The sequence below is a fragment of the Heloderma suspectum genome, chromosome 6 (genome assembly GCF_057233095.1).
Source record: "Heloderma suspectum isolate Gila_16-S chromosome 6, 16-S_ref, whole genome shotgun sequence".
NCBI classification, from domain to species: Eukaryota; Metazoa; Chordata; class Lepidosauria; order Squamata; family Helodermatidae; genus Heloderma; species Heloderma suspectum.
This window is the reverse complement of record NC_139463.1, coordinates 66,642,941-66,669,866: the sequence shown is the minus strand read 5'-3', so window position 1 is coordinate 66,669,866 and position 26,926 is coordinate 66,642,941. Positions and strand designations below refer to the sequence as shown.

The following is a 26,926-nucleotide window of genomic DNA, read 5'->3' as shown; positions in this document are numbered from 1 at the left end:
TACTAGTTTCCCAGCAATACAATATTCTGATGAGGGCACCACAATAACAAAAAGAAAAGGAAAAGGAAAAAAAATAAAAACTTAATATTTTATTTTAAGTTTAATAATAAAACTTAAAATAAATCTTCAACAATCAGTAATATATTTTATACTAGATATATAAATGCATGTGCACAATTACCCTCAAACAATACATTTAAATACAGCATACCGTATCTATTTTGAAATAAAAAATAATAAAAAATATAAAGAAAAGCAAGGAAAAAAAAGATGGAAGAGAATAAAGAAATATATGTATAATCATTTATCTTCTGACCTAGCCTGGATCATGTAGACTAAATACAAGCAGTTAACAAAGTTTGTTTAAAGTTTCCAGTTCATGCGGTTGTATCGGAAATCTCACGCATTTTTACGTTCAGCCATGCCTCCGCCATTTCATGATTAGAAACTTCTTCATCTGACCTTCAGACACAATACAAAGTGTAGCAGGATGTTTTAAGTAATATTGTAAGTTCATTTGTTTTGCCATATTTTTCACTTTGATAAATTGCCTTCATTTATTCGCCCCCTCTTTGATGTAATCTGGAAATAACATAACTTTATCCTGTTTCCAGGAAAGGCTTCCACCCTCTCTTGCCAAATACAGGATATAATTCTTTGTGGAGACTTTTGTAAATTGGACTATGATCATATAGTCAGTCCCTTTAGCATTTGGCACACGAAATACCTGCTCAATATCAAGTAAATAATCAGATGGGATAGGGAGTATCTCATGCAAGAGTTTATGCACAAAAATGGGCAATTTTACATCATTAGACACATTTTTAATCCCAATAATACATACATTGGATCATCACGTGAAGGCCTCCAGTTGAGAAATTCTGTCAGACATTTTTAAAGCATACTTGTGTCGTAGTTTCATTCCCTGCCATTTGTTCTTCTAGCTCGTTAATTTTCGTCTCCATTTTTTGCCATTAATTAAATCCACAGCTCCTTGCAAGGCTGTGATGGAATTTTGAATTAAATCCAACCTTTTGGCTTGATCTGTAAATTGCGAAGATAAAGTCTTTATCAGAGTAAATAATTCCCCTATATCTTCTGTTTTTGAAACTTTTGACACAGGAGGTAGGGGAGGAGTTGGCGGTAATGCCAGCTCCTTTCTTCTCTTCGGTGTAGTCATGTTTCTCTGAAGCAGATCTCGCAGGTCCTCAGATGTTCCCAAATATTGTTAATATTTCTTAAATCATCCCTCAGGAGTTGTTGATATTTCTTAAAGCATATATTGTTATGGAACTCGTCAGCCCTGTTTTCTCCTATGAAATAGGAGTTTCAGAACAGCTTTTTGCGTTGGCAAAGCTCTGGGGAGATAATCCTGGAATCCAGCCCCCCCACTATCTTGTGGGGGATACTTTTCTCCAAGATGTTATCCAGAGCTGCCTCCCCGCCCTTTTAATTCCAGGGGGGAGATGAAAAGGTTTTTCAACCTTTTAAAAAGCTGTTTGAGAAAGCTCCCACGGAGAGCCCGTGGGAAGCTGCCAGAGCGACATTGGTTCCAACCGGAAGTCCCTGCTTGTTGATTCTCTTAGACCTCGGTGGCGTTTGACACCTGCTTGATTTTCTACTTGATTTGAAATCTTCAGTGGGCATTAAGTGCTGGCTCTGAGTTGGTTATATTCCTTTTTCTCTGAATGAACCTGGAAGGTAGCCTTGGGAACGCCAGGTCATCTATGCACTATTTATTTGAAGCATTTTACCCTGCTCTTCAGCCAGAAAGGGCTCCCAAAACAGATCAATAGTAACACAGTTCCTGCCCTGAGGATTACTATCTAAAAGACACAACACAAAAGGAAAAGGGATTGAGAGTGAAGAGGAAAAAAGTAAACCTAGGTACTAGTTCTTAGCTACAGAGTTCTTAGCTGTTCTTTTTGGCAGGGAGGGGTGAAGCAAGCTCCTAACAGATGCCCCCTTTCTGGCTGATGGATGTTCTTGCTGAGAGGCAGGGCGAGTAGTGGCCCTTGGTCCCCTGGCTGTGTGTGCTCTGCAGCCCCAGGGCTGTCATCCATCCATCTCTCCCCCCCCCCCCCGTGTGTGTGTGTGTGTGTGTGTTAAGGACCACATTTGATTCCAGTGTTTCTCATCTATATGGATGAGATTTGTGTAGAGCTTTAGAGTTAAGTATCATCAGAATGCTTATGACACCCCATTCTGTTTCACTAACTTGGCATCCAGGAGTAGCGTTCTCTACCTTGAACCAGTGTTGGAGGACTGTGATCAAGAGGAGCAAGAGGTTGAAGTTTAATTCAGGCAAGATAATCCAGAGCACATTATTGCCCTTTTAGAACAGATATGCAGCTATGGGGAGTGCTTTTGGATCTGGCTTTACTGCTTCATTAACTGGTGGTCCTAGGAGCAGAAGTATGTGCCACTGACTTAAACTCGGATACCAGCTGCACCCTTTCCTGGAAACAAGGAATCTTGCAAACTCATCTGTGCCTTTGTAACCTTGAGGATGGACTACTGCAATTTGCTGTACATAAAGCAAATGTTTGAAGGTTGTTTGAAAGGTTTAGGAGGTGCAGAATGCTGTAGCCCACTTACAGGAGTTGAGAGGCAAGAATATATTTGGCCAGTTTCATTGTAACTATGCTGTTTATTTTCCAGTTAGCTTCCAGGTCCACTTCAGTGTGCTAGTTCTGGTGTTTTAAGACCTGGGACATGTATGTCTTAAAGAAACACATCTCCTGTCCAGCATGTTCCTCTTTGGCAAAGGCTCTGATAAAAACCCTATATGTAAACGAAAGTGTTGTTGGGCTTGGCAGGGCCTCCTTAGCTATTGCCCCAAGCCTTTGGAATGCACTTGTTGAGGTTACAAATACACTTCCTTGTTAGCCTTCAGAGAATGTAAAGGTCTGTTCTTATTGCCTTTCAGGAACTGTAAAAAGAGGCATTTGCTGTGGCTTCTAGAGTGGTGTTATTGTTGCAGTCTTGTTATAGACTTATTTTGTGGGCATGGGGGTATTTTTCAGTGTTGTAAGCTACCTTTAGCCAAATAGATTAAGGGTGCAATCCTATGCCCATTTAGACAGAATAATGTCTTACAACTCCCATCATCGCCCAGGCAACATTGCTGGCTGAGGCATGCTGAGAGTTGTAGGACTATTTTCTGTCAAAACAGGTATATGATTGCTCATATACTCTACTGACCCTAAGTCAGTAGAAAACTTATTTAAAATAACAAAAGTTCTGCAACAATGTAGCCTTTTGTTCTTTACAAGAAATCTCCTTGGGCCAAGCACACATGAGGTGTGTGTCCTCATTTAGCCAAAACTCACAGCTCTCCACATACTCCTTTTCCCTTGCTGTACTTTTTCTAGCAAATGCCTGCAGAGGTAGGGAAGGGCTGAACCTTCCTTTAGTGGGAATGTGAGTGATTTATTTTTTCCTTTACAGTCAGAGTGAAGGCTGTGGAACAGACTAAAAATGTGCTTTGTCTGTGTATAACACATGAAATTGGAACCATGGAGTGGGTGAGCAGAGATGGTCTTGTCCACTCCCATCTCCTTCACCAGTGTGTAGTTCTTATCCCAACCTCCACCTACCTACAGATGAGCATCAGGGGGAGGAGAGGAGTCATTTGTAGCTGGTATAGCTGTGGAGATAAGGTCTGAAAATGTGTTAAGTCTTAAAGTAGAGGGGACACGAGTAGAGTTTCCATATATCATACGCTGGTGAGTGAATGCTCTGTGGGCCTCTTTCCATTTTGCCTTGCATAGCAGAGGCAGAATAAAGAATGTGCGTTAAGGATACAGACAATTAGATTATTTTATATGGTGTGTGTATATGCACACAGAGTTTGAGTGTCACAAAAGAAATGATCTAGGCGATGTACAACTAAAGCAAGATTATAAGCAACAATAACATGTTCAGATTCAACTAAAAAATCCTAAAACTAGCTCATATTTTTTCTGGGTGCAGACTTTGTAGTATATTTTTTATGTTTTTATGTAGTATGTCTTTTTTCTGGGTGCAGACTTCGTAGACACAGCCCTGGTCTTGGCTCCAGGCTTGTATACCTTCTGTTACAGCAGAATCTTCAGCTCTAGACATCTTACAATGCAATGAGCGACTTTCATGTTTCAGCCCCTGAGCCTGGCCTTATGAGACATGATCCCTCTTCCCCCTTTCCTGTGGTAGGTGCTGAACCAAACAGAGGATCATCGGCAAAGGGTCTTGCAGGCTGCCGCAAAGAATGTCCGTGTCTGGTTCATAAAGGTGCGCAAGATGAAGGCCATCTACCACACCCTGAACCTCTGCAATATTGACGTGACCCAGAAATGCCTCATTGCTGAAGTCTGGTGTCCCGTCACTGACCTTGATTCCATCCAGTTCGCCCTCAGGCGTGGCACAGTGAGTACAACCCGTGTCTCTCTAGCTCTGCCACCACGCCCCGGAACCATTGCTGGCACACGCTTTTGGTGAAAGCGTCTTTACTGGCAAAACGAGTGTGCGGAAATCTTATCGAAGCAAAATCTGCTTGTTTTGCTGAAAGACCTTTTCTTTGGGGAGTGACAGTGACTTGTGTCTGAACAGGACTCTGGAATAGCAGTTGCTGATTCCTTCTCCATGTGCTCGAAGGACTGCTTTGCCCTTGGCAAACATAACTTCTGCTTTATTCCCTGTGTAGATGTTTTAGTGGCAACCCATTTAAAGGGCCATTCTGTAGTGAGGCTCTTTATTTAGAACACTCCCTTCCCGTGGACAAGAGAGCACAGTGCTCTCACTTGAAATCTGTCCAACTTTGAAAACACACAGCCTTTGGTCCACATTCCACAGCTCTTTCTGAGGAGGAGGCTTGCCTAGATTTTTAGCCTTAAAGGAGGACACACCTATGGCCTGGATCTGCTTTCTAGTTCAAGCAGGATTCCCTGTGGCCTTAGGACAACTGACTCCCCCTCGTTCTGGATTCCTTTAGTGATTTTGGTTTTCCCACTGGCTTTAAAAGCACACTGGTCGGCTTGATACATGGTGTGTGCGTGTGTTTTGACTTTAAAGAAGCAAACACACGGGAAGGCATTTAACTGAAAGAGTGATGGAATCCATTAATTAGTTTGCTGGTTGAGGCTCAGGAGGCAATTCAGTCTGATCTCTTTCTTGCTTCTTTTTGAAGCAATGTAACTTGTATCCACTAAAAGCAAAAGGCAGGTGTGTGCAATCCTGTAGAGAGCCTGAAAAGTGAGAAGAGCAGCAGTTTTCAAAAATAACTTGGAAAGAAGTGTGAGCGTGTGAAATTAATTTGGGTTTCTGCTCCACAATAAGCCAGTTTCTCTAACCTCTGGCTTGTTTCTGTGTAACAGGAGCACAGTGGATCCACTGTCCCCTCCATCCTGAACAGGATGCAGACCAACCAGACTCCACCCACATACAACAAGACCAACAAGTTCACTGCCGGGTTTCAAAACATTGTAGATGCCTACGGCATTGGAACCTACCGTGAGATCAATCCAGGTAATGCTGTGTGGCCTACCGAAGCAGCCCTTTCTTCTACCTTGTGATGTATTGTTGGATGAACCCAATCTGTTTCTTCTCTCTGGCTCACGCATGAGTGTGTTTGTGTGGGAGGCTTAACCGTAGAAGAAACGACAGAGATTTTGCAGCATAGATCTCTTCTCCCCACTCCTCATACAAACCAACCAAAATCATGGGCCCAGATAATGGCTTGGGAGCTTGTAATCCTATATAGCCCAGGAGACGCTAAGAAGGTGTGGACTTGGTCTGGGCCTGGATGGGAGACCACTGGCAGCCCCCATGTAAGCTGATTTTGAGGTTCTATAAAAGGGAGTATGAGACAAAAGTATAATAAATAATAAACTCAGTTATTAAAAAAAAAAAGCTGTGGCCACAGTCAGGAGGGCTTCTTGCAGTGTTCTCTACCCTGAATGTCAAGATTCACAATAGATCTCTGACCTTTTTGAATCGCAGACCTCGGTGCTGGTTTTAGCAAACTATTTTTGCAAGTTCCCTGAGCTTTAAAAGGCAGATTGCTGTGCAGCAAGATGGGGGTGGGGGATGGGTGTTTGCTATTTGACTGAAACAAGCTGAAAGCCTTGCTGAACATGCTGAGCTACTTGTGAAGGTCTCAAGATTTGGGTGTTTGCTGCTGCTTCTTCTAAGGAATTTCTTTTAGAGTCTCCCAATTGCTAATTCAGTCCTAACTGGGACTGAGCTGAAGCAGAAGAGGAGGGTGGGTAGGAGATATGCACCCAGAAGTGGGCACTTTTGAGGTATTACAAGGAAGGGCTAAGAGGAAACAGAAACTTGGCTCCTTGATTGCAGGCCTATCTGGATCTGCAAGCAGATAAGTTCCTCACACCATGTTTTTCGCATAAATTATGGAAACTTGGGGGTGAGATGGATTGATGTAAATCCAAAACTGCAGGTGTTGGAAAGGTTCCTAGATTAGTCCTCCTCACAGGGGATGGAGAGACCTGTGATAGAGCCACTGTCACATGCAGAGCCATACCAGTTTGCTGTGGCTGGAGGGCGAGGAGGGAAGCTCTTTCTTCCTCCTCCTGTCCCAGTTTTTCCCCATTTTCCTTCCTGCCATCTCTAGTAGGAGGGAATTAACTTCATCAGCTCCCGTGCTGGCTTGGTTCGCATGGCTGTTTGGGGGCCTGTCAGGGGAACAGGGGGGCTTAGGACCTTGTGCATCTGCAGCTTCCCCCGACATGCCCCTGGAATGCTTTGTTCTGGCCTCCCCCACAGTCAGAATCCCGCTGGCAGGCCAGTGATGGGGCTTTCCACCACTGCACCAGGGAGATCCGTGGAGGTGTATGCGCTGTCCTGCCAGTAGGCTTCACTATCTCTTAGCAGAAAGGTGGCTCTGTATCTCCCTGCAGACCCTCAGCTGGCCTCCTGGAGAGCATAGTTTGCTTTCTCAAGAACTTGTAGCACTCTTTTTTAAATACAAGTACACTCAAAGTGCTTCACAACGGAACAAAAAAAAAATCAAAGATAACCTTAAAACACTAAAGTCACAGCATAAAAACATCAGTAATAAGGCATTACACAAGCACAGCAGAATAATATTCTACGTTAAAATAAAAACACAATTCATAGCACAGTAAATGATTTGCAGGGAACACCGATGACATTATGTCATGTGCTTTTAGAGCTTCACATGCTACATAAATGTTAAAATATCACTTCTCTGCAGGCATGCATCTCTTTTTAGAAAATTGCTGCAGATGTCTATTTGAGGTTGTATTGTAATAAGACCTTGCATATTTGGTTATGGGGCACAGCTTTTGGTAACCAAGCACCCACAGAGAACATGCAGACTCATTCAGTGTTGGGTCAGTGTAGCACAGTGCTTTGTCCAAGCACATGGTCAAGGAAGCTTACACGATGAAGATAAACATGTCCAGTGTTTGGTTTGCCTCTGAATATGGGAGCTCCATTTCTAGTTATCCTATGTGCCCGCCTTCCCCAACATGGCACCCTCCTGATGTGTTGTACTACAATTCCCAGAATCCCCCCAGCCAGGAAAGTATCAGCCGGTTTGGGGAAACCCCAAGGTTTGCAGAAATACAAAAAAATCTTTAAAGAAATATCCTAAGGCGGGGCAATAGGGGACCAAAAACAGCTCAAGAGGGACTGAGCATGCATGGGCACAGAATGTTGACTGGCTGGGGTTGGGGATGGGGACAAAAATGTGGAGGTGATGGTGGAGAAAATGGAATTGAATGGCTAGAATCCTGAACAGCAGCACGCCACATGTTTGTGGCAGTTCCCACTTGAGAGAAAAACTGAAGAACTGGAGGGGAAATGGAATATCTGCAAAAAAAAAAAAGCCCTGGCTGGCTGAGACCCTGAATAGAAGGACGTCCCGAATAGCAGGTCCAGCTTGTTAAGGCTAATAGCCTTTAGACCACATCTCCATGAACTATCTCTTATGTTTTAAAATAGGCAGCTATGCTAGTTCACATACAATAGGATATGGTAGCATTCGAAAAGAACCAAATCAGAGATGAAGAAATTTCTTACCAGTTTAATTTTGTTTTCCTTGTTGTCCCTTTACTTGGGTGTAGTCTTCTGTCTTCTGCTTAATGCAGTATCTCCCCACAAAAATGTAGCTTCCTTAGAGCAAACTGACTTTTTTTGTGGGAGAGGAAGAAGGCTGTGTTAGAGATGGATCTGAGCACTTAGCAGGAGAAATGGGTGAGCTGATACGTCAGCTTGCTTTTTAATCTAATTAAAATAAGCATGAAGCTAATTTCCTCTCACAAAGAGTTCTTTTTGTCAGAAGTCTCATGTGCCTATTGAAATTACTTTTCTTCTAGACCAGAGTTCGAGAGAGCTTTTTCTGAGGCAACACTGGATAGTGAAAGATCCACTTCTGCACATGACACAGAACTCTGAGCAGAACAGACAAGTGTAGCACCCCACCACCCCAAGTGTTCTGGGACAGGACAGTGAGTTGCGGGGAGGCAGTCCCAAAATCAAAGATTTTCCGCTTTGGTATATCTGCGGATATGATGAATACACATGCAGATATGTATGGATTACTAACACAAGTATTTCTTGTGTTTGGTTCCTAAACATACTGCCAGTGAGGTTCCCAGTAATTGATCTTCAAACTATGCTAAGCCAGTTCATAAGTAGTTTGTAGGACTAGCTGTCAGGATCTCCTGGGGTCCAAAACTGTTCAACAGGTCTCCTCTCCCAGTATTACTCATTTATTTAAAATACTTCTTGGCTGCCTTGTAGGGCAGAAGCCCTCTCAGGGCAGTTTACAGCAATAAGTAGATGGGCTTCCCAGTAGGTGCTCTCCGTCATGTGTTTATTTTCATTCTGATTACTTTCCAGCTCCATACACAATCATTACCTTCCCATTCCTGTTCGCTGTGATGTTTGGGGATCTCGGCCATGGAATTATCATGACCCTTTTTGCTGTCTGGATGGTGATTCGGGAGAGCCGCATTCTGTCACAGAAGAATGACAATGAGGTACGAGCACCACCCCTCACTGCGGGGGCAAGGAAGGGGGGGAATATATACAAAATGGAAGGCGGTCTCTGGCTCTTTGTGAAGTATCTGGATTGCTTTGATCCCACCTGTAATATGAAGACGTCTGTGGGCAAGGTCCTTCTCTACTGCAGTTGTAACTTCAGCAGCTTTTATTTCTGAGCTTTTAAAAGTGTTTTAAGGCTAGTACATTTTCAGACGTGCACAATGCACAGCTAGAGCTTGATCTGGAGAATGTCAAGGATGCAAACAAGCTTGATCTTAACTAGTCCTAATTTAGTTACTTTTACTCAGAATTGGTTTGATATTTAGATTTGGAGGAGAAAGCTTCACACTCCTTGGTGCACACCTATGCAAGAATTAAGACTTTTTTTCCTGCCCCATCTCCTTGTGCAGAACAGCTGGCAGACTGACATTCCCAGTACATGCTTTGTCCTTCTGGCTATGCAAGCCCTTGAATGAGGTGGAAAAAGGTGTATTGCAGTGTTGTCTTGCTTTTTCAGAGACCATGTCTTGGTCAGGTGAATCTTCAATTCACTTTTTTAAATGTCTCTCTTCCTTGCCCTCTCCCCAAATTCTCCTTGTCTAACCTGTTAACTGGCCAGATGTTCAGCACCATCTTCAGTGGTCGGTACATCATTCTCCTGATGGGCACTTTTTCCATTTACACTGGCCTGATCTATAATGACTGCTTCTCCAAGTCGCTCAATATGTTTGGCTCATCCTGGAGCGTCCGGCCGATGTTCCAGAAAGGCAACTGGACGTAAGTGACAAGATGCCCACAAAAGCAAGAGACTGTAAAATGCTTGGGAGATGGTCTGAGCAGTGGGGGTTTTGGGGGGTGGGGTGTCAGGAAGGAGATATGGCGGCAGCATAGTAGCTTATCCTGAAATGGATATTTCCTCTATGCAGAACTAAGAAAACATTGCTGTTTTCTGCTCTTTGACTGTGCCTAAGATATGCTGGTATTGTTGTGCTGTACCTCTCAAAGTGTTATGTGTAGCTTTCTGCTCTCATCCACACAGAGACAACCTTCTCCGGGAGTATCCTGTTCTTCAGCTCAATCCTGCCCTAGATGGTGTTTTTGGTGGACCATACCCTTTTGGCATAGATCCAGTAAGAGTGCCTGCTACCCCTTATCACTTTTTCCCTGTACACTTCCATTCATCTGGCTTTCTTCCCCAGCCTCTCACTGCCTTGCTCACTTCAGTTGATTTATCTTCTGACCTGTGAAGCTGTTGGGATGTGCCCTGAATGAGTGGTGTGAAGGTGATGGGTCCAACAAAAGGGGCTATTAGCACAGTAAGAGCCAATCACATTTTGCAGAATTCTGGTCTGTCATTTCAGCTGGAAGGTCACATTTTTTAATGTGTCGTCTCCACCCCCCGCCGTAAAGATTTCTTTGCATATGGTGAATTACTATATTGGGGAGTTGTTGTTCAGTCGGTCAGTCGTGTCCGACTCTTCGTGACCCCATGGACCATAGCACGCCAGGCCTTCCTGTCCTGCGCTCTCTCCCGGAGCATGGTCAAGTCCATATTCATCGCATCAGTGATGCTATCTAGCCATCTCATCCTCTGCTGTCCCCTTCTCCTTTTGCCTTCAGTCTTTCCCAGCATCAGGGTCTTTTCCAGAGAGTTTTCTCTTCGCATTAGGTGGCCAAAATATTTGAGCTTCAGCTTCAGTATCTGTCCTTCCAATGAGCACTCAGGGTTGATTTCCTTTAGGACTGACTGATTTGACCTCCTTGCAGTCCAGGGGACTCGTAAGAGTCTTCTCCAGCACCACAGTTCGAAAGCATCAAGTCTTTGGCGCTCAGCCTTCCTTATAGTCCAGCTCTCACAGCCATATGTTACTACTGGGAAAACCATAGCTTTGATTAGATGGACCTTTGTCGGCAAGGTGATGTCTCTGCTTCTTACTATGCTGTCTAGGTTTGCCATAGCTTTCCTCCCAAGGAGCAAGCGTCTTTTAATTTCATGGCTACAGTCACCGTCTGCGGTGATGTTGGAGCCCAAGAAAATAAAATCTGTCACTCCTTCCATTTCCTCCCCTTCCATATGCCAGGAAATGATAGGGCCAGATGCCATGATCTTAGTTCTTTTAATGTTGAGTTTCAAACCAGCTTTTGCACTCTCCTCTTTCACCCTCAACAAGAGGCTCTTTAGATCTTCTTCGCTTTCTGCCACTAGGGTGGTATCATCTTCGTATATGAGGTTGTTGATAATTCTCCCAGCAATCTTAATTCCAAGCTGTGATTCATCCAACCCGGCGTTTTTCATGATGTACTCTGCATATAAGTTAAATAAGCAGGGCGACAATATGCAGCCTTGTCGTACTCCTTTCCCAATTTGGAACCAATCGGTTGTTCCATGGTTCTTACTGTTGCTTCTTGACCCTCGTACAGGTTTCTCAGGAGACAGGTAAGGTGGTCTGGTACCCCCATCTCTTTCAGAATTTGCCAGAGTTTGTTGTGATCCACACAATCAAAGGCTTTAGCGTAGTCAATGAAGCAGAAATAGACGTTTTTCTTGAATTCTCTTGCTTTCTCCATGATCCAGCGAATGTTGGCGATTTGATCTCTAGTTCCTCTGCCTCTTCGAAACCCAGCTTGTACTTCCGGTAGTTTTCGGTTCACATGCTGCTGAAGCCTAGCTTGTAGGATTTGGGGCATGACCTTGCTGGCATGTGAAATGAGCACAATTGTATGGTAGTTTGAACACTCTTTGGCATTGCCCTTCTTTGGAATTGGAATGTAAACTGACCTTTTCCAGTCTTGCGGCCACTGTTCAGTGTTCCAAATTTGTTGGCATATTGAATGCAGCACTTGAACAGCATCATCTTTTAGGATTTTAAATAGCTCAGCTGGAATACTGTCATCTCCACTGGCTTTGTTTGTTAGTAATGCTTCCTAAGGCCCACTTGACTTCACTCTCTAGGATGTCCGGCTCAAGTTCAGTGACTGCACTATCATGGCTATCAAGGACATTCAGATCTTTCCTGTGTAATTCTTCTGTGTATTCTTGCCACCTCTTCTTAATCTCATCTGCTTCTGTTAGGTCCCTGCCTTCTTTGTCCTTTATCATGCCCATCTTTGCACAAAACGTTCCCTTGAGATCTCCGATTTTCTTGAAGAGATCTCTAGTCTTTCCCATTCTGTTGTTTTCCTCGATTTCTTTGCATTGTTCATTTAAGAAGGCCTTCTTGTCTCTCCTTGCTATTCTCTGGAACTCTGCATTCAGTTGGGTATATCTTCCCCTTTCTCCCTTGCTTTTCGCTTCCCTTGTTTCCTCAGCTACTTGTAAAGCCTCATCAGTCAGCCACTTTGCTTTCTTGCATTTCTTTTTCTTTGGGATGGATTTCGTTGCTGCCTCCTGAACAATGTTACGGACCTCCGTCCATAGTTCCTCAGGCACTCTGTCTATCAGGTCTAATATCTTAAATCTATTCGTCACCTCCACTGTATATTCATAAGGGATACGATTTAGGTCATACCTGAATGGTTTAGTGGTTTTCCCTACGTTCTTCAATTTAAGCCGGAATTTTGCAAGAAGCAGCTCATGATCTGAGCCACAATCAGCTCCAGGTCTTGTTTTTACTGATTTCGATACTGAACATCTGGTGATGTCCATGTGTAGAGTCGCCTCTTGTGCTGTTGGAAAAGAGTGTTTGCTATGATCAGCATGTTCTCTTGGCAAAACTCTATTAGCCTTTGTCCTGCTTCATTTTGTACACCAAGGCCATGCGTGCCTGTTATCCCCGTGATTTCTTGACTTCCTACTTTAGCATTCCAATCCCCTATGATGAAGAGGACATCTTTTTTTGGTGTTAGTTCTAGAAGGTGTTGTAGGTCTTCATAGAACCGATCAACCTCAGCTTCTTCGGCCTCAGTGGTTGGGGCATAGACTTGGATTCGTACTGAGATTCTGTCGTTTTTGAGATTGTACCCCAGTACTGCTTTTCCCACCCTTTTGTTGACTACGAGTGCTACTCCATTTCTTCTAAGGGATTTTTGCCCATAGTAGTAGATATGATGGTCACCTGAATTAAATTCGCCCATGCTTGTCCATTTTAGTTCACTGATTCCCAAGATGTCAATGTTCAGTCTTGCCATCTCATGTTTGACCACCTCCAGCTTTGATCTTACATTCCAGGTCCCTAAACAATATTGTTCTTTACAGCATCGGATTTTCTTTTCACCACCAGACACACCCACAGCTGAGTGTTCTTTTGGCTTTGGCTCAGCTGCTTCACTCTTTCTGGTTCTACTTGGAAATTCCCTCTGCTCTTCCTCAGTAGTATATTGGACACCTTCCAACCTGAGGGTCTCATCTTCCAGCGTCATATCTTTTAGCCTCGTGATACGTTCCATGGGGTTTTCTTGGCAAGAATACTGGAGTAGGTTGCCATTTCCTTGTCCAGTGGACCACATTTTGTCAAAACTCTCCGCCATGACCTGTCCGTCTTGGGTGGCCCTGCACGGCATAGCTTATGGCTTCACTGAGTTACGCAAGCCCCTTCGCCACAACAAGGCAGTGATCCATGAAGGGGATATTGGGGAGAGGGCTATACTAAATCTCTCCCCTTTTGATGTACTGCTTTACTATATGAAGGGAGCCCTTTATGTGCGGGAGTATTAAAAAAATGTGAAAACACACACACACACACACACACACACACACACACACACACCCTCTTCAAACTTGAAGAAAAACAGTCCAGAATTTTACCACCTCAGTCTGGAACAGCTCTAAATTTCACAAATTAAGTAAATGCGATTGATATATGACTATAAAAAATGAGAGATGCTACTTCTGCTGAATAGAAATTAACTCTTTTGTTTACAGTACTCAGTCCTAAAATGCAAAACAGGTAATGGGACTTCAGAGAATGGTGGGCAGGGAAGTTGACTCCAGAGTCCACATGGAAGGGCAGGGAGTCCTTGAAGTATCTTAGGAGGACAGGGGGTTGGAATTCACCTAGACCACTGAAGTCTCCTCTACACTCATGATCATTCACAGAAACTGCCTTAAACTTATTCCTATAGTTATGAGATCTACAAACTGAAATACTTAAAGGAAATCTGTCAATCTTAGTCTCAAGGATGTACTATGAAGCAAAAGGGCTGTCCTACAAAGGAAGGGTCACTTGTGGTGTTGGAGAGGATACTATGGGTCTGGGTGTATTTAACCAGCTATTCCATTGGGAGCACCTTTATTCTCTTCCTCCTCCCCTAGCTCTAAATACTCCTGTCTTTGTGCTAGATCTGGAATATTGCTGCCAACAAGCTGACCTTCCTCAACTCCTTCAAAATGAAGATGTCAGTCATTCTGGGCATAATCCATATGCTCTTTGGGGTCACGCTCAGCCTGTTCAACCATACGTGAGTGTGCTGTTTTAAAATTATAAAAAGATGGGAGATGCAAATAAAAAATACAGTGTGAATCAATCGTAGGTTGTTTTCACATTATACATTACATGTTTTTACAGTAATAAATAAGCTGTTTAATTATACCAGTCATTTTTATTTGTTTTATTTACTTAAATCATTTCTTGGCTGCCTTTCAGGGCAGAAGACCTCCCAAGGTGGCTTACAGCAATTACAGTCATTCCATCCTAAGTTACTCCAATATGAATCAAAAGAAAAAATAAATCCTGTCTGCTACTTAAATCCAGCATAGTGATCCAGGATGTGCATATTAATTATTCCACCATTTCCTTTTCTACTACTTTATAAAAAAATATTGGAAGAATCAAAAGCTAAAATAGACTTGACTAAGTTAAATAACAAAAATTAGATTTAATACCTCTCACCATTGTCATTACTGATTCTTGTATTCCAATTTTGTATGAAACTGTGACAGCATCCTGGAGTCCCTTTTTGTTCTATGTCCCTTCCAGAGTTTCCTATGAAAAGTTATTTTATACTACCCTTGTAAACAAGCCTGCAAAAGTTACTAGCCTGCTGCTGGGGGCTGGCAGAGGAGGGGCAGAGAGCTGCGTTACTATTCTGGGCATGGAGGAGGGACTTCCCTTGTGTCGCTGCCCACTTGGTTTCTATACTGGGCAAAGAGAAAGGGTGGAGCACTCCATCTGTCCTCTGCCAGCGGGCTCACTCGCCTGCATGCAATTCCTGGTTGCCTGTGGCTGTCAGGCTAATGCTTAAATATGACATTGTTTTACACATTAGACTCCTGTGCCATATATTTTTTTCTCACTTCTCTGTTGAGGGTGACTGTACTTTTTTTGTTTTTGGGCAACCAATAAACAAGCTGCAGTCAATGTATTTCCTGTCATTTTATGACTTAGCTGGGATCGTACCACTGAGTTTACTTAGATGCAAAACAGTAAGTTCTAATGATAAATTTGCACCTCTTGTGTCTTTAATAGTTAACTACAATTATCCAGTATTCTCACATTTCCTTGGAAATTCCTCCAGATATGTCTAAAATGAGCTTGATGCTGCTTACACATCTCCATCATAGGAAGCAGTACGTTTGTTGCAGCTTATAAGGAACATAGTAGCATAAATACAAATTTTTAAATAAATTTTCGTTAGCTGCAACATCCATTGAATAGCTAGAACCCCCTTTAAATATAACTTTCCACTACTGATCTGGGATAGTAACATGAAACATTTTCCCACACCTATTTTTAATTCCCGTTTCAGCCTGTTGTAAATCAGAAAGCAGTTGATAAATTCAGTAATAACCATATTTGAGATCTCAACTCAGTCAGTATATTTTCAAGCCCTGGTAAAAGGTTGTGTATCTAAGAGAGAGAGAAATCTGAACTTTGGAGTTCTCTTGGAAAACTTTCAATATGTATATATTCAAAGGTGCAAGCACGCTTTTTGATCAGGGATAAGGTTAGGCTTCCTTCCTGCCAGAAGGGATCACCTTGTGACATAGATGACAATTAAGATTTACATAGTACTCCTCCCACCCCCCTGATGCTCCAGGCATTTTTCATACTACAATGCAACCTGTAAAATCACAAATATTACAGCAGCTTAAAAAGAGTAAACAAGAAAAGGGAATAAAGATCTCACTAAAGGGGGGGAAATCATTGCAGATTCTTGAAAATCATTTGGTCATGAAAAGCTTTTTTGACGCTTCCTGAAGGGTGAGTGAAGAGGAACAAAGTTGGGTTTAGAGCAGTGTGCTCCAAGAAACATTAGTTTCTTGGAAGCTTCTCAGGGTTGCCTTGACGAGAAAGCTGGTAATGAATAAATGCTCTGAAAGTCAGCTTGACCATTATTAGTACTCAACTGTTGTGGTGGGCAGCAGCAGGAAAGTATTTGGTGTGTTCTAGGCCACACCCTCAGCTTGCATTAGGTAAATAAAGGCTAACGTTAGTAAGGATGAGGGCCAGCACCCCACGTGAACAGAGTTTGTACCCTAGAAAATGCCCCAGGATCCTCTTAGGCATGCAGTGGTTCTTCTGCAGACCTATAAAAGATTCTATGAAGGAGGAAGGACATTCTTGAAAGCCACCAGTATTGGCGGAGTGAGCTTCACATGGGTGATTTCATCACTTGCAGATTGAAAACACTGACCTGGTTCAGATGTAACAACAACCCATGGTTTAAACAACCCAGGGGTGGTTGTGCATGAGTGGAAAAAAGTGGCCGCGCTGCCTCCTGCATGCCCGCTGCTTCTGCTTTTAAGCGACAACAACCTATGATCACCTCATTCATAGGTTGTTAATGTGAGGGCCAAACCCAAACAGTTTGGGTTGTTCATGGGTTAAAAAACCAAAAGTTAACCCATGGTTTGTTCTTAGCTTAACTTTGGGTTGTTTAACCCACGAGTAACCCAAAGTGTCTGGGCTAGGATGTCACGCTAATAACCTATGAACAAGAGCGTTTGTAGGTTGTTTACAGAAACTGGAAGCAGCTCCCAAGTGGTGCGTGGCCCTACAAATTGTGGGGTAATTAACCAGCGGTTTGCTGCCAAATGCCATTGTTACATACAAACAGGCTCACAGTCTAAATTCCTTTGAAAAACAGCACGTCACTTGCATATCTCTTTGTACCTCTGTAGCTATTTTAAGAAACCTCTGAACATCTACCTTGGGTTTATCCCTGAAATTATCTTCATGTCATCACTGTTTGGCTATCTGGTCATCCTCATCTTCTATAAGTGGGCAGCCTACGATGCGAAGATTTCCAAGTACGCGCCGAGCCTTCTCATCCACTTCATCAACATGTTTCTCTTCTCCTATGATCGCGGAAGCCCAATGCTTTATAAGGGGCAGGTAGGTGGTCTGGTGAAAATGAACATTGCTTTGCAGAGTGCAGGGTTTTCATGCGTAGGCTTTTAAATGTGGACATGAACTAACTGTGGGAGGGGAGGGCCAAGAATCGCAAATCCTCATTTGATGTCACAACACAGATTGTGGGCACAGTTCTCTGGGGACTTCTCCTGTGCAAGATACATCAAAACAAATGCGAGCTCTTAGTTATTTCAATATGTCTTCTGCAGGACTAGTTGCTTTGTCATAAAATCTAGTAGCATTCATAAAGTCATTTAGAACCTCGAGTTCTGATTTAAGAGCAAGTTTCTAGACCTCGTGCTGATAGGGAAGTGTAGACAGGCTCTGCTGAAGGAGTTCAGGGGGATGGGGCTTCTGCACTCAGTTGCTGACATGCTGCCCTTTGCCACCAAGTTTGTAAAATGTGTGACACAGCTGTTGTGTTTTCCCCACAGGAAGGTATCCAGTGCTTCCTGGTAGTGGTGGCGCTGCTGTGCGTGCCATGGATGCTGGTTGCCAAACCCTTGGTTCTTCGTCAGCAGTACCTGCGAAGAAAGCACTTGGTGGGTGACTCTGTGTCTCTTTTTTCCCCTCTCATTAGGAGTCTTTTTAATTCAGTGCCAGAGGCTCAGTTGAGTTTTCTGCTATGGAAATCTGCATCTAGATGAGAACGCCTACATTTCAGTCCTAAGCACATTTACTTGGAAGCAAATTTCATTGCAATCAGTGAGACTTACTTCCAGCTTTAGGATTGCAGTTTAAATCCCAATTGCATGCTGAAGCACAGTTGTGCTCTATCAAACTGGCAGCAACTCATGACTGCCTGTAGCTGTCTCGATCTGTCTCCTGAAGTCCTGATCCATATGCATGCATTTGCTACACAGTGGTTGGGATCCAAATAGCTACTTTAGGTGTGCCCAGCCCAGTAGGATTTTTGCCTTTTTCTTTTAGATGGCAGACCCTTGTATCACAAGCAGTTTTTGAAATTCTCTTTGTTTTCAGAAGAGTTTGCCATGTAGAGTTGGGGGCTGCTGTTTGAGGAAACATAAGCCCTAACAACCACTTACGTGTGTGGAACTTGTGTGGTTCTTTTGGAAACAGACTCACAACAGGAAAGTTGCCTTACTTGGGTGTCGCTGAATTGAATGCGTTGGTAGAGACATCTAGAATTAGTTCCAAAACCAGTGATGCACTTGTGACTGGCTTTAAGGAAAGCAATCTGCCAGTGCGATTCTCCAAAGATTTGCCTCTAGCTTTTGTGGCTGTGGTCTTGTGACAAGCACGTATTGGACAACTGTTAGGATGCGACAGCCCTTCAAAGTGCAGCTCAGTTAAAGACGCTCCCTCTTCCTTCTCTGACATCTCATCCTCCCATGACCCCTCCATTCGTCTCCCTTCTTTTCTATTTGTTTTTCTTCTCCTTTCCCCCTTTCTTTCCTTCCATTCCCTATCAGGAAGGGCAGCCCGTGGAACCCCCTGTCAGCCCAGCTCAGAGCCCGCAGGCAGTAGAGGCAGCAGCAGCTGCAACAGTGAGTGTATTAAAAGATGCCAAACGATGCACATGGCGAGAACGGGAGGTGCCAGGGACTTTGGAAAGTATCTGCCCTGAGGAGGAGGAATGGCGCAGCAGCCTTTTCCTCGGAAAGATACGTTCCAATAATCTCACGTGTTCCAAAATCTACGCTGATATACACAAAGGAGATGATGCAACTGTATAATCTGATAGATTTCAAACGTTGGTTTGTATGCTAAGGAACATATGCAGTTGTGTCGCGGAGGATTCTGGGCCATGTTCTAGGGTGTGCACTTGCTTGGAGTGCCGGACAGTTTTGTTGGGACTAGCAGTCCCTCTGCGCAAACTGAGTGAGCGCATGAGTTGGAATATACCCAGCACTCCTGTCTTATGGGCAGCTTGTCCGCCGTTATCAGTCTTATTGTGGAACTCTTGATAAGCCTTTGAGGAACCGCAGAGTTCATGGGCGCACAGTTTGTAAACCACTCTTGCAGCCTAAAAAGATTTTTCACCCCAGTGTGAAAAAATGACCCCTCTTTCCAGATGCAAAGCCCTTGATTTTTGCATAGCTTCTATTATATTTTTCTCCTTTCCTCATAATCCTACCCAGGATTTTTCTCTTCAGTACATTTTTAATTTTGCATCCCATGTTTTGAAACTGCCATATGTAATGGTGTCTCCTCAGAAATGCTGTCCCTTCTGAGTTCCCATCTTTGACCTTCACCAGTGTCTTGCTGGCCCACTAATTAATTCAAAATTTGGGAACCCATGTGGCAGTGCGCTGAACTATCAGCAGTACATTTCAGTGCTGTTTGTGTGTGTGCACGCAATCCCTTATGCTTTGTAACAGTTGTGACCTGCTGATGATTGCTGGATGGTGAAACAGCTATTTGTAGCTATTTGTGATCCAGTGTTCTGTTGTTTCACTCCTTAAAGTCTTCTGAAATTGTGTGAATAGCAAACTTAAATGTTGTTGCAATGTCGTGTTCTTGGAACAAATCACATGATCACCAGTGTAAAATTGGGCATGGTATTTAGGTGTGAACTTGGCAAAAGGTGGTATATTGTGCAGTCCTCTGCAGTGTAAGCATGGAATTGGATGTTTCATGCAAAATTCAATGTCTTGAGAATCCTCTGTTTTTGCTTGGGGGCAGGGGAAGTTTCTAACCCTCAGGGTTGCAAAAGCAGGCTTAAGAACATAAGAACTACCTTGCTGGATCAGGCCAAAGGTCTGTCTAGGCTAGCATTCTGTTTCAAGCAGCCAGCTAGGTAGACTTGTTTGGGAGCTTACAAGCATGATACAAAGATGGTAACATTTCAAGCATCTAGTATTCCTGCAAAATGCGGTGGCCAGATTGATAACTTGACCAGAAGGTGTCAAGAATGAATCATCCCTTCCCTTCGCAATCAACACCACAGTAGACACAGCTTCAGGCTAGAGACTAGCCTCTCTACAAAGGCAGATTCAAGGAAACTCTCAGACTGCCCCAGGCCCTGACAACTAACCCACAATGTCTTAAGCAGAGGAGTCAAACCAGAGTTGCTGGTCAGAGTTGCAGGTAGTTTGGGGTATGAATCTCCTGGCCAAGCTAGCTTCGCAGGGATGCCCCTCCCTTAGGGTGGCTCCCTTCTTCATTGGCTTCCAAGAGTGGCTATCCTGGTGGAGCATCTGAGCCCTGCCCCTAACTTTTCCCACTTAGCTTTGTGATGCACCCTAGTGTCTCAAGTCATGCCCCTCCTCCTCCTCCTCCTCCTTGGAAACTTGAATTCCCACAGTGGAGGGAAGGGGCAGAGACTCAGCCTGTGCCATCTGCTTGTCAGGGCCTTCGAAGGAATCTGTGTCTAGGTGCTCTAGGGAGGGTCCCTCCCTCATGCCTTGATCTAGCAACTCTAACACTGACTCGGAATTGGAGCTGTCAGACATCTGAAAAGGCTGGGACTCATCCCTGACAGAAGGTCCGAACATATAAGACCGTTTGCACTGGCTGCCTATATGTTTCTGAGCTCAATTCAAGGTGCTGGTTTTAACCTATAAAGCTTTACACGGCTTGGGACCACAATACCTGACGGAGCGCCTCTCCCAACACGAACCTACCCGTATACTGCATTCAACATCTAAGGTCCTCCTCCGGCTGCCTACTCCGAGGGAAGCTTGGAAGACAGCAAGAAGGGGGAGGGCCTTCTTGGTGGTGGCCTCCCAGTTCTGGAATGATTTTCCCAATGAGGCTTGCCTGGCGCCAACATTGTTATCTTTTTGGCGCCAGGTCAAGACCTTTCTCTTCTCCCAGGCATTTGGCAGCATATGATGAGTTTTACTCGATCCTGGATTGTCTTATGGTTATAGTTGATTGCTTGAGATTGCTTGCTTGAAGTTGTTTTAGATATATGTTGTCTTGTATATATTGTCTGGGTTTTTTTTATGTAAATGGCTTTTACCCCCTGTATACTGTATCTTCAATGTTTTTTTAATTTTTGTGAGTCTCCCAGAGAGCTTTGGCTATTGGGCGGTATAGAAATGTAATAAATAATAATATTCAGAATTATGCTGCCTCTGTACATGGAAGCTCCGTTTAGTAACAGTTGGTAAAATCAGTAGCTTGTGGGGTGCAGCTAATAGTAGAGGTGGATTTCTAGTGGTCAGCTTATGGATCTATAGTGCTCTGCAGTTTATGCAAATTACACAGTGTGTGATATCTGGCTTGTCTTGTGAATTGTTTGGGTTTCCTTGGTACTCCACTTTGATTTTTCTTTTTTTTAAGCCCAAGATACTGACAGGCAAGTCTATGTAAAGTATACAATTTGATACTAAGAAAAAAAGGAAACACTTCCTTGATTCAGCTAAGTGTTTTGTTTTTATAACAATCTAGCCTTTTAACACATTGCTTTCTAATAATTGAGGAAAGCTGCACATGCTGGAGTCGAGAGTCCCAAATGCCCCCAAATGGAGTGGCTTGGCCAGGACAGGCCTCCCTTGTAAGGGCAGGTCTGAGCAGTCCTGCTTGTGTCATCGGGGGGCCAGTCGGTGTCAACCATCCTCGGCAAGAGAGTCCAGTAGGCTTTTCTGTCGTCATTTCTCTGTTCGCCAGAAAATTATTTCTTTCTTATGCCGCTGACTGCATCTTTCCTAGGGAGTATCTGAGAGTTTCTTGCTGCTGATTTATTTATTTATTATTAAATTTATTAATCGCCCATCTGGCTGGTCACCCAGCCACTCTGGGCGATGTACAAACATTGTGTACAGCAAACATTGGTGTACAGCAAACATGATTGCAAACATGTCACCTTTTTTAGCATTTGAGAGCCTCAGTTCCTGCTTCTCTCTATCTCTCTTCTGCACCCACCTCAGCTCCTAACCCCTGATCTCATTTTGAGAGGTCCTGTGTCGGGTATGCCATTGCTAATGTTACTTCCCCAGCTTTTGCTGCCTTTAGAGACTTGGCAGAACAGGCATAGGGTTCTTCCAAAGGAGAAAGAGCTCTGGGACCAGACCAAGACATGCTGCAGTAGTCTTAACAGTATCAATACAAATTCTCAACTTAAAAAAAAGAAGCAAATGTGCAGTGATCATGGTTAGCCCAAAACACTGTGTAGTGCCTGAGGTGAAAAACTAAATGGCACCTGCTCAGTCCAAAACATTGGGCCAGTTCACATGATCAAAATAAGCCACAGTGACTTATTTAAATTGCAGCCCGTGATGGGTGTGATTTCCATAATCGCCTACTGGGTCTGGCTTGTCGTGTCATCCGAACCCAGGCGGCATGACTTGTAGGGTTTTTGGAAGGTTGTTCCCCGACCCCACCCCCACAACAGCCCATGGGTTATGGGAGGGCTGTTTCCCCGTCCAACAAGCCATGCCACCCAAGTTCGGATGACACAACAAGATGCGCCCAGGCGGTCCTTGTTTTGATTGTGCGAACTAGGTCATTGTGTTGCTTAAGGAGTGCTCTCACAGTTCTTGTTGCATGCAATGGGGCTTACACATGAGAACTTTCCAGTGGGTCAGATCTGTCTGTTTGCTGTGCTGCCATCACCATTATTGGTACCCATAATTCGTTGTCTGATGTGACTTATGGAAGGGCCGTCTCTGGCAATGTCAATTTTCTACTAAACATGGACCGCTTGTGTGTCTCCTCTTGTTCTCCCCCTCTGTTGCCCACTTTAGGGGACACTCAATTTTGGCGGGATCCGTGTAGGCAATGGGCCGACTGAAGAAGATGCTGAGATAATCCAGCACGACCAGCTTTCAACCCATTCAGATGAAGGGGAAGAGGTAAGTCCTCCATTTCTTTTATACCATAAAGTTTTCTGAGGGAGGAGTGAGTAAAAGCAGTAACCCTTTGCCCTCTCTTGCGGCTTGCACCATGACAGGCATTAACTCAACCTAGTTCCAACATGAACCCAGCAAAGGCAGACTGCTTTGAACATATGTATGTTGCCCCAATGACCTTTTTTCCATAAGGTCAGAACATTTGTTCTGACACTTCACGCCAGCACCCAGAAAAATCAGTTGACTATCCCCCTTCAAATTGTGGTGAGAACAAGCATGTACTCTGTCTAAAGTCCTTCTACTGCATGGGGGATTTGATTCTTTCCAAAGAAGAGCACTAAGGACTTCAGGACGGCTTTGTGGTGTATGAAGATTTCTCCCTCTTCTGTCTCCAGTTCTCCTAGTTGAGATATCAAGAATGGGGCTGTATCACTGCTCCTTTGATTGCAGAGAGAATTGAACAGGTGCACTCCCATTCAGTGGGAGAAGGGGAGGGGAGGGTATGTTCAAGCTCAAGGCCTGCTTTGGATTTCTCCATGCAGACCATTAGGTGCTGGGAGGGAAATCATATTTGCGCAGGCTCTTGGTCATCAGCCTTCGTGTGCGCACAAGATGATCTTTCAATTTCAGATGGCCTAGATCCTGAAAGCGTTCCTGTAAAAAGAAGCACTAATTATAGTAGGTGACATCTACACTCAGAATGTAAACCGGTTTAATTTTTCATGGCTCTTGACCTGCCCAAAGGAGCTACAGTCCTAACAGAGATCTTGGGCTGCTTATAAAACTAAAATTCCCAGTGTTCCTTGCAGGAAAGCTGTTTTAAAATTGAAGGATACATATGGCTATTCATTTCAAGTGAACATGTGAAGCTTCCTTATCATGAGTCAGAACATTGTTCTAGCCCAGTAATGGCTACGTTTACTGACGTTGTCTCTCCAGAGGGTCAAGACAGAGTTGTTCCCAATCCTAGTCCTTGGGAGACCTTAATTGGAGATGTCAGGGATTGAGTGTGGACCCTTCTGCATGCAAGTATGTATTCCATCACTGAGCCATATACGACTCATCCCACAATGCTGAGGACATGGTACACTTCAGTTGTTCAAAGTACTGTACAATCAGTATAATAGCGTTGTAAATTAGGGTAATATTATCCCCATATTGCGGATGGAAATGGAAGATGGCACACTGTTGCATTTTAGGGCATTGCACTGAAAGAGGTAGACTTTTTCCTGGACAGAGGGGCACAAGTGCACAGTTATATTGCTCGAATAATGTGGTGCTCTTGTGTTGTCAAATGGTGCATGACCAAACTGAAAGTTCCCTTGTGTTTTCAAGCCTGCCGTGGAGGAAGTGGTAAGCCTGTAGCCTGTTTCTGTGCCTGTGTTCATCCAGACCATTTCTTCCATCAGTATAAATCATTTTGTAGAATTAAGCATACTTTTTTGTGACTTGGAAGTTCTTTTTTCACTTCATGCATAGTATCTCATTTTGTGAAGGCTCTTTTGGAGGCCATTGTTACTCATCTCTATCGAAAATAGCTTCATTTTCAGTTTTAAAAACATGCATGTGTCTGAACCACTGCCTATGCATAAAAGGGGTTTGTTGTGTTATCGATGAGGGTTGGGTCACATGTTCTTGATTTGACCCGCACAACCAGCTCACCTGGATGGTTCTTTTTATTCCCATGCCTGTTCCGTGAAGCTACTGGCAAGAAGACCTTACAACAACAGCACTCATTTGGGGACTGTTCACATGACAGCAGCTTGCAGAGGGAGGCAGCTACAGATACATTGGGGTTGACCAGTTTCTCTCTCTCGCATGCACACAGACACACAGGCAGTTCTATACCTGTTAAGAGTTGCTGCAATTTTTTCTTTAAAACATCAGTTTCTGCGTAGCGGTCCCTGTTTAGCAAACTGGCTCTCATCTAGGAAGCTGGTAAGGAATAGGGGTTTCCATTCTGCAAATGGAGTTATACAAAGGGGTGGGGGAGGTGGCAGTCATGTTTCGTTTTCCAAGTGATGTACTGCTACAGAAACTCAAATGGTTAGAAAAGGAATGCCAGGAGAGCGAAAACAACCCAGAATCTGCCTGTTGGGCCAAGTCAGGCCCTGATTTTTTTCAAACGTTATTTTGCAGCTTTATCCTCTGTCTTAGCAGAAACATATATTGAGCAGGGCAAGGCTTGCTGTGTTTTGCTTTGCTGCAAGAGCTGGTTCCTTATGTGTGGAGTTCTGTGTACAGCATTTAATTCAGGAGTATGCCACAGCTATGGCTGGCTTCTTGTGAAATGCAAAAGAGGGGAGCTAGGCTCCTGACCCTGCTGCCCACATCCATGATCGGAAGGTAGATACTGAAAAATACCTGCATCAGTTCAGAGCGTATTCTGAAATGAGCACTTTGGATTGGGTGGAGGAAGTGCTGAACTTGGCCACACGTTAAGGCTGTGTCCTCTGCATTGCTTGGAAATTGAGCTTGGCACTTCTGGCAAGATCTGCTTGTGCATCTGAACTCTCTCTAGCTGTTCAGGCTCTGCAGTGTTCATCTTAATTCACAAAGTAGCCAAGGTCTTGTTCTGTCTTGATCTAGTTCATGTTCTGCAAGGCTTCTTAAGTCCCAAGAGTTTAGCTTGCTACAGTAAACTGGAAAAGTTCTTTTAGTTAGATTAGGAGCTGCACAGTGTTGCAAAGTGTTGCATTGATCCAAAAAGAATGCACCTTTTTGTGTGTAAAAGCTTAAATTGACCAGAAAAAGAGGAAGTGAGAATTCATAGTCAAAGGGATGGATGCCAGTCTTAATGTGTTAATGTTTGCTAGCAACTTATCCAGAGTTGACGGGTCTGTTCACAATCCACTGGGAGCTTTACCTGCACATTTTTCCACTCGGAAGTGTACAACAAAGAGAGGTTCCTGGTGGATTGTATCTCTAGCATATTTGCTCTTTGCTTTAGCTGTTTTATGAATGACCTGATGCCCCTTTTAGCCTTTTTTGTGGGGAGCGAACTTCCTGGCAGCAGATGATAGCAGCAGTTAAAAATAGGCCCTGTTATCTTGGTGCCTCTGTCAAGCAAAGAGCAGCAACCATTTCACAACAGCCATTTGATAACGGGCTCAGATAACGGGTATCAATGCAGTGATGGGAAATGTAGCTTCCCCCAGACTGAGTAAATGCAAACAGGGACATTCCTTTAAATAATATTGCCCTCAGCATTTCTGTTTGAGTGCAATTGCAGCTCAGTGCTGGCTAGGGCAAATTCTTCACAGATGAACAAAATAAGGATACCCAGCAGCCTTTGAGCAGCTGTGTCACATCAGCGGGCATAGTCCCAGTGTATTCCTCATTGGTTCTTCTGGCCGACTCTTTTTCCATTATGTTTTACCAATGCAAAGTGAATAGAATTCTCAGCATAGAGAAAGATGGCCAAGGTAGAGGGCCGCTCTACATCTGTAGAGAATCACAGCTGAGTCAACTCTCCATATTGGTTCAGGCTGTGGGCCTCTTAATCTTTTCTATCCCTGGTGCTGGATGGACCCAGAGGTACTGCACAGGGAGAGAGCAACCCTTGAATTACCCCATGGCCTTTGTGCAATAAACATGGAAATGTTGAAGGGCATGCCCTTGTGGGGTCTGTTCCAAAATGTGGTTGTGTAAGAATGAGCAGAGTGGGCAGGACTTCAAAAGGGCAAATACAGCTTCTACCCTAGAGGTAAGGGTTCGAGCAATGAAGATGATCAGGGGACTGGAAACAAAGCCCTATGAGGAGAGACTGAAAGAACTGGGCATGTTTAGCCTTGAGAAGAGAAGACTGAGGGGAGATAGGATAGCGCTCTTCAAGTACTTGAAAGGTTGTCACAGAGAGGAAGGCCA

General features: G+C 43.9%; 1 protein-coding gene across 5 annotated transcripts in view; it reads left to right on the top strand.

The window, feature by feature from the left end:
- Positions 1-26,926, top strand: part of ATP6V0A1 (ATPase H+ transporting V0 subunit a1) — a 57,097-nt gene that overhangs the window by 18,979 nt on the left and 11,192 nt on the right. For 4 of the 5 annotated variants that reach the window (XM_084804674.1, XM_084804672.1, XM_084804675.1 and 1 more), the window contains exons 10-18: positions 4,195-4,407; positions 5,355-5,505; positions 8,866-9,005; positions 9,629-9,786; positions 10,049-10,139; positions 14,288-14,406; positions 17,069-17,282; positions 17,735-17,842; positions 22,955-23,062. In XM_084804674.1, coding sequence (XP_084660800.1) covers positions 4,195-4,407; positions 5,355-5,505; positions 8,866-9,005; positions 9,629-9,786; positions 10,049-10,139; positions 14,288-14,406; positions 17,069-17,282; positions 17,735-17,842; positions 22,955-23,062 — 1,302 coding nt within the window. Of the gene's footprint in view, positions 1-4,194; positions 4,408-5,354; positions 5,506-8,865; positions 9,006-9,628; positions 9,787-10,048; positions 10,140-14,287; positions 14,407-17,068; positions 17,283-17,734; positions 17,843-18,733; positions 18,809-22,954; positions 23,063-26,926 lie in introns of all 5 variants that reach the window. The other variant, XM_084804676.1, reaches the window with a different exon arrangement.